The 8,286-nt window shown below is 42.8% G+C and overlaps 1 protein-coding gene across 4 annotated transcripts in view; it reads right to left on the reverse strand.

The window, feature by feature from the left end:
* The window catches only part of LOC147018815 (transient receptor potential cation channel subfamily V member 6-like), a 54,769-nt gene that overhangs the window by 20,634 nt on the left and 25,849 nt on the right, over positions 1-8,286 (reverse strand). For all 4 annotated transcript variants that reach the window (XR_015062543.1, XM_085898858.1, XM_085898857.1 and 1 more), the window contains exon 8: positions 648-863. Coding sequence is in view for 3 of the 4 variants with exons in the window: in XM_085898858.1 (XP_085754984.1) it covers positions 648-863 (216 nt within the window). In the remaining variant the exon portion in view is untranslated. The remainder of the gene's footprint in view (positions 1-647; positions 864-8,286) is intronic.

Below are 8,286 nucleotides of genomic sequence, written 5' to 3' on the forward strand. Positions count from 1 at the left end.
AGGGCGGATAAATCCGAACACGCAAGCAATTTTTGAAACGATGAAGAGGCAAGTATCGCTATGGAGTGAATTACCTGATGAAAGGTCCGCCATTCGCCGGGAATGAGAGGGTGGTTTGGATGGGTTTGGAGTGGCTTGGAACAATCTACTCGTAATTGATAAAGTGAAGTTGCAAAAATTGCCTCATCCCAAACCATGGCTTGTTCAGCTGACCATCGTTCTTATTACAATGTGAAAAGAAAGAAGAGGGCAGGTTATCTTGAGAAGAGAATACTTCTCCCTAGCCAAGGGGAATTTAATTCCAGTAACTTGATTAAATGCCCGATTCGTACAGATAAGAAACAAAAACAACACGTACACTCCAAGTACCATGGATGCTTGCAGGTTGTTAACAACCTGAAAGAGATCAACATCTACAATTTGCCCCAAGCAAAGAAAATTCAAACAGCAAGAACAAAACATTCCAAATAAAGCCGCTCAGCTAACCCATGCAGATATCTGGTTTGATCTCCCGAACAATTTTTCTTACGTGACCGAACCAGAACTTACCATAATACCATCATATTTAGCAAGAAGAAGAGGGGGCGCGAGGGGGCTCTTATTTCCACAAGCGGTTATTGTTGTCAAACTGTTCAGGAAGTGTTTACCTTTAATGGTCTCTGAACGAAGACCATGTTGTCCTGGGGATCGGTGTCGTTGTAAAGGACCCGTGGTGCGAGCGGGCGATGAATGCAGCAAAGCGTGAAGGTGATGATGTAGGCCATATAGGCCATGAACCACAGGCGGAAGTAAAACCGTCCATAGTGAGACCATTTGAGGTGGACCAGCTCCTTTACTGGTGTGATTTCAAGCAACCGTCGTGCCTGGAAATGAAGATGCCGTCTTCTGCTTAGAGCCAAATTATAACAAGAATGACAACGACGACGACAACACAAGCAAACGACCTCCAACAAGAGGTTGTGACACAAATTGCTCAGCAGGGCCGAGTCAGATTACCCCTGGATACTTCTACCAACATCAAATCTACAGAGAAAAAAAAACCATGCACACAAATATTCCCCAAATGACCCAAATGACCTAATTCCCAAGCACTCGTTTTTTCCAGCTTATTGTCATCCTCCCCCCCCCCCCACCACCCAACCCTCCTCCCTCACCATTGTTTATTAGTTGTTGGTTGGTTTGTTCCTTTTCTGTGTCATCCCCACTTTCCCCCTCCTCTTCTTGCTGCGTTTCATTCGGCTTGTGTGCAGCTTGTTCACCCCCATGTGTCCTTATCCCTATCCTTTGGACTCTGCTGTTGGTATTTCCCCTTTTCCATTATGCTGTAGCTCATCCGCGAGCCTCTATCATGTGTACAAAAATAAAAATAAAAAAAATTGTAATAAAATAAAAAAGGGAGACTAGTTATCACTAACACACTAGCTAAATTCTAGTCCTGTCCTAAACTACAAGTGGCACTGCAGTATCGCCTTGAAATACCACATGCTGACCTTCAAGATCATTTGGTCAGGAGGAAGAAAGCATACGTTTGAGTTAAGAAGGATTTTGGTACCCCATTATAAACCCAAATGCTTTGTTGTTGTTCGTCTTTCGGCTGCTCCCGTTAGGGGTCGCCACAGCGGATCATCCGTTATGATCCGCATACTGACTTGGCACAGGTTTTACGCCGGATGCCCTTCCTGACGCAACCCTGGTCGCCTCTTACGACACAGGGATATAAACCCAAATGCTTTGATGGTTCTTTTTTTAAAGGATGGTACAGATTTAGCAGTTACTGCACTGTCTGGTAGTTTATTCCACTCCACGTCATCTTCGAGTTCCCGACGTTGTCAGGTTTGATCTTCTTTGTCTCGCTTCATATGGTAGCAACTGTCTGATAATTGGGATGAGTTTGGTGATGCTCATTTGTGCTTTTTTTTAATCCTTTTATAGATGGGGGCTCCAAACTTGCACACATTAATTAAAATGTGGATGAACGAGTGACTTGTACAGCGGCATTAGAACTTTTTTTTTAGTTCTGTATGAAAAGTTTATCCGTATCATACCAAGTACTCTATTGGCTTTCTTGGCTGCTGAGGAACATCGACAGGAGGTTTTAAGAGACTTGTGAATTAATGCTCCCAAATCCTTTTCCTATCTCCAATGTCCTTGGGCTTTGCTGAGTATTTCCCATGTCGTAGATGTGGTGTGGATTGTGTTCAATTTCAGTTGCTCTTTGTCTTGCTTAAGTCTGGAGGTGGTGTAAAAAAAAATAATAATAATAAAAAAAAATCATATCATATTTCAGCGTGGATCGGCTCGCAACGCTCACCTCTTCACACATCGTTGCAGGGATTGACGTCATGGATTTGCTATGTTGTCACGATTTACACCAATCATAACAGGAACATTTCTTTTGTAACAAATTTGTGATATTGGTGATATTATATTTATTTGAAATGTATTTGTAATATAAAAAAGGTCCAAGTGGTCAAAGCTGTCTAACTCTAATCTGTCTGAAGGATGCAAGGGGTCTCAATGGTGTTAAGGTCTAAGGAGTCTAAAGGGTCTTCAACAGTCGAAGGCATCTCAACAGTCTAAAGCATCAAAATGTACATTCCAATAGTCTGTAACTTATCGACGTTCATGTAGTCCGCAACTCAAACAAGATGTGATTAATAGGCATATAGTCTTCATGGACTTAGACGGCTTCACGGCTTCACTGACCGTGGTTTTCATCATATATATATATATATATATATATATATATATATATATATATATATATTTGTAGGTTTTGAATTCCTCCGTCCGATACTTTGGTGTCATCCGCAAGTTCGCTCATTCAAATCTTCATCAAAGTCATTCACATAGATCAGGAAACATAACAGCCCAAGACCTGATCCTTCTTCTGCAGAGCTTGTAATCCCTACCTGCAGTACTTTGGTTTGGCACCTTGATTGACTTCGATTTTGGCACCTCTGTCTCTCACCTGACAACCATGCATCGATCCACTGTAAAACGTTGCCACCTATTCCATGCACTGAAATTGTGCCAATGAGCCATTTGCATGAAACAGTATTAAAAGCACTGGCCATGTGCATGGACACCACATCGAGTGGGATGCCTTCGTTAATTATTTTCGGAAGATTTTTCGAGATGTCCTGAGAGATTTGTGATGCAGGATTTTCCTTTTCTAAAGCCGTGCTGTTTTACCGATGAGCTTGTGTCCGTCAAGGTTATCGGATATTTGATCTCGAATGATGTCTTCCAATACCTTTCCAGCCACTGAAGTCGAGCCGATGGGTCCAATTCTCTGGTTTTGATCGAGCTCCCTTCTTAAAGATGCCACGGATACGAGCTGATTGCCAGTCCTGCGGTACAACGTCCTCCTCACCGTTTTCTCGTGTAGGATACAGCAGTTCGAGGCACACAAAAGTTCTTCACCGAGTTCCTCAAAAATTCAGAGGGATGCTGTCAGAACCTGTTGCCTTATCTGCTTTAAATTTAGATCATTTTTTTCTTCCTTTTTGACATCTTCTGTAATTACAATAACATTTAAAACTTCATCCTTCATTGATAGAGGAATACAGTATTATCTGTTTCTTTGGTAAATACTATTTGTGAAAAAGTGATTTAGAACCTCAGCCGATTGTCGGGTTTCACTGCTGTCGTTCTTCGGTGGGTCGACCGCGTCTTTCACCGTTTTCTTTGAATGGACACAAGAGTTGAAACATTTTGGGTACTCCTCGATATTCTTTTTCAAATTGCCTTTCAGCAGTTCTGACCTCATCCTTGCCTCTATTTTGATGATTTTCATTGTTCCGTTTTACTCCCTTCGTTTGTATTTCCTCTATATGCTCCATGCCGACGTCTGACTGCCTTCAGTGCACTCCTATTTAGCCATGGAGTTTTCTTTTTCCTGGTCATATCTTTAGGGAGGTGCTGAAGGATTACTACAATAGCATTCCTTTCGTGCTCCAAAGGCACATTGGGCTGCCAAGACAGTTTCATTGGCAAGGAGTACAGTCCTGGAAGCGTCACCACTCCAACACAGGTTACCCTGAATGGTTATTACCCCCAGTACACTGGTACCAATTTCGCTGACCTCGGAAGGATGACAGGCTGAGTCAACCCCAACCGGTGTGAATTCAAATGGTTGACAGGGTCTTGAACTCAGGACCCCAAGGTCCCAAGCCAACCACCTTAACTGCCAAGCAAACACCAGGCTTCGCTGAAGGATTACCTGATGTAAAAACTTCTTTCCTTTTGCTCCAAGCTTGGTCTACCGATTCATTTAAAATGTTCTCCCAATGATTCTTCTCGAGATTCTCTGCCATGTTCACAAGATCAGCTTTCCTGTCATTTAGCGTTTGATCTTCTGCCAAAAACATAACATAGTTGGTTTCCAATTTCACTATTGCCATTGTGGGCTTGTATTTCAACACCATAAATCATGACAGAGTCTGATGTGACGATAAAGTCGAATAATGATTCTTGCCTTGTGAGTTTTCACAGATTTTGTCCACATATTCTCAAATAGAGGATCTCGGAAAAGTTTTGATTTCCATGAGTCAGCCTGCTTCGTCCCCCGGTTCGCTTTGGATAGTTTAAGTCACCCATTATCATGGCACGTCATCGTCCATCTGCTCGGAAGTCAGCAAACATCATTGTATTATATAAACATGGCACGAAAACAGATCCGATTAACTATCGAGCTCTCAGCTTACTTCCTGTCATCAAATCCATCATCACGGTTGACATAAAATGCTTCCTTTTCTCAAACGGTCAGATGCTCAGATCAGATTCAGACCCAGTCAATCTACCATGGGACATGCTCTTTCTGCACTCCTGACAATGGATGGAGCCTTTCAATCTCAGATATGAGTTCAGGGCCGTCTCTCCAAACATATCTCGATAATTCGCTATGGTCTGGCATGCTGCCTTGCTCTCTCAACTCTTCCTACGGCATCCAAGGCCAACTCCACACTGACTTCCCCGACTCTCATAACCAACTTGTTCCCCCAATGGGATTCTCTCGCATAGCAGACTCCAGCTAACAGCTCAGTTTAATTTCTCATTTTGTACATTAGTATTTCTGGAACTGGAGTAGATAACACCCAATAGGATGTCTATCGTCTGTATCTTGTACCGCAGAACATCATCATACATGTGCTTGGCCTTAATGTCCTCGCTGGCCTTTGCCAAAAGAATGTTTCCTCATCGATAAAATGATTCCACCATGCATCTTGTTATTTTCATGACGTCTACATAGCTGATAACCATTTTTCTGTACCTCTGCATCACTCAAACTAGTACGGGCCCATAGGGACAGGCCCGTAGGGGCGTAAACGACGACTGGATTGGGGCATTATTTCAATTAGATTGGACCACCCGTATCATAAATGGTCATAACTTGGGAAACATACTCAGGTCCCCAGCATCAATTGTGACGTCATATCAAACGAAGAAGAATTGTGTTCAAGAATTGCCCCTTCTCTCTCACCCCCCTCTCTCTCCCCTCATCTTGCCCCCCTCTCTCTCCCCTAGTCTCGCCCCCTCCTCTCTCGCCCCTCTCTCTCTTGCCCCCCTCTCTCCCCCTTTGTCTCGCCCTTCCTCTCTCGCCCCTCTCTCATCCCTCTCGCAGATATATGGCCGTAACTTGGGAACCGCTCGTCCGATTAATATCAAACCTCGAAAAGGCACATCTGCGAGTCCCCGGCAATATTCCTGGCAAGTTTCAATCAGATCGGACTGTCAATCGTGCAAATAAAATAAAAACAATAAATAAATAAATAAACATTAATTGTGACATCATTTGTGATGTCATAGCACCGTGTCTTGTCATTGGTCGACAGATAAATGGCCGTAACTTGGAAACCGCTTGTCCGATTGATATCAAACCTTGAAAAGGCACATCTGCGGGGCCCCGGCAATATTCCTGGCAAGTTTCAATCCGATCGGACCGGTGATCGTCTGGTTATTAATAATTTGGGAAAAAATTGGCATGATAAGGTGAGAAGGTGGAACGACACCTTCAGCTGCCATATATACACCTAATCAACACTGAAAAAGCAGTAAAATGGCTGTAACTTGGGAACCGCTCGTCCGATTGATATCAAACCTCGAAAAGGCACATCTGCGGGGCCCCATCAATATTCCTGGAAAGTTTCAATCAGATCGGACTGGTGGTTGTCGAGAAACGGCGGTCACAGACAGACAGACAGACAGACAGACAGACAGACAGACAGACAGACAGACAGACAGACAGACAGACAGACAGACAGACAGACAGACAGACACACAGACACACAGAGATTGCTGGAATTATAGATAGATGACGTGTTTCCAGAGTCTTGGTCAATCTGTTTAGATTGTGTCTCCATTGAACATAATTGCAAATATCATTTATGTATCAGGTTATGTTCTCGGAAATTGGTGGGGATCTTCCACAGCACACGTCATACTCAGTAAAAAGGTAGAATGGTACCTTGAGATGAAGTCTGTGATCAAGACTCAGCAGCGTTATCGCAATCATTTTGGACCGAGAGACCTACCCAGAAAGAATTGCATTCTTCACAATGTCAAGAAGTTCCAGAAAGAAGGCACCGTTCACAATCTCAAGAAATCAGGAAGAAAGAAGACTGGGCATTCTGAAGAGAACAATGATATGGTGAGAATCGGTCACTCAAAGTCGAAGGAGACGCTCTCGCCAGCGCTCACAAGAGCTTCCTCTTTCAGATCCTGAGGCAGGACATGAAGCTTTATCCAAACAATGTGCAGATTAATCTATCTCTATCTCTATTATATCTCTATCTCTATCTCTATCTCTATCTCTATCTCTATCTCTCTCACAGACATCAACAAGGAAGAGTAGTTTAGCGACGGGGTAATCTCCTTTAAGAAAGAGCACATCAGATCTCCCCCAATCCCCAGACCTCAACCTGCTGGACCTTTCTGAAGGGCGACATACATGAAGGACAAGGTTTACAAACACAACCCTCATAACATCCAGCAGCTCAAGAGAGCTATTGAGGTGTGTGTGTGTGTGTGTGTGTGTGTGTGTGTGTGTGTGTGTGTGTGTGTGTGTGTGTGTGTGTGTAACATTTATTGGGTGGTCGCTAGACTACCCTTAGTCTCAGGTTTTCCGTCTGTCTGTATGTTTGTTTGTAATGGACAGCTCTGGAGGCCAGAGGAGTCAACCGATTTTGATGAAACTTGACAGGTAGGTTCATACCAGGATCTAGTTGTATTCTTTTGAGCACCGTTGCTATGGACACCACCGTTGCCTAGCAAAGGGACTTTGAAATTTTTGAAAAAAAAAATCCAAAAAATATTTTTATATATTTTTTTTTTCGAAAATCAAAAATCGGCTTCCGCGCTTTAATGCGAACTATAATCAACCTGTTTGTCACAAATTTTCAGCCCGATCCGTCAAAAACTGTATGACTAGTATGCAATTATATTACTATATGCTTTCTCCCAAACATTCGCGTTGGGATTCCCTAACGTAGGGTTAGGGAATCGAACACAAATGATGAATGGACAGTTGCTCGTCATGTTCCTATATGGAACAACGAACGGCAAAAATGCCATCTGATGTGTTCTCTTATCTACATATTTCAAATTCGCCTTCGTCTAGCGACCACCCATGTCGCCTAGCGGCTTGTCTCACCTCCAGCGTGCAAGAAAGTGACACAGAACTTGCGCGTCAGAGAGAACGCTTGCCTGGCACGCCGTGGACGTCAAATCAAACATAATTCACGCTGTTCCATCATTGTAAATCAAAGTGCGAAATATATTTGTTTTTAATCTCCCAAATTTCTACTTTACGAGGAATGATTGTTAATTTTGAATCTTGTATACTTTATTAAAATGTAAATGGAGCAATGACTAGTACCAAGACTTTTGAAACACCTTGTACCTTCATGAAGCCACGTCTCCACCATGCCGCTTATGTCTGGGTATTCATTACATCAATGTATCGCTGCAGATAATCTCATTTACCCAAAACGCTCTGCTCATTTGTAAGTATGCATTTTAACTTTTTTTCTCAAAACAGCAACAGGAGCTTTAAATACTGGAATAAGAAAGTTTTGAACTTGGAACATACAGATCCATTTGGGTATTTAGTCTCATTCTGCACAATGCCCTCTTTCATAAACACCTTTCTTTGGGTTTGTGTCTGGTCCTTCAACTTTCACGATCTGACCACATCGCACAGCAGAAAACTCTCAATTACTGAAGTGGAAGAAAAACAAAACTGGAAATCCATAAAAAAGATGGGCTTGGGGAGGATTCATGGGG

The sequence above is a fragment of the Eptatretus burgeri genome, chromosome 10 (assembly GCF_056783735.1).
Source record: "Eptatretus burgeri isolate ZD-2024b chromosome 10, Ebu_testis_v1, whole genome shotgun sequence".
Taxonomy (NCBI): domain Eukaryota; kingdom Metazoa; phylum Chordata; class Myxini; order Myxiniformes; family Myxinidae; genus Eptatretus; species Eptatretus burgeri.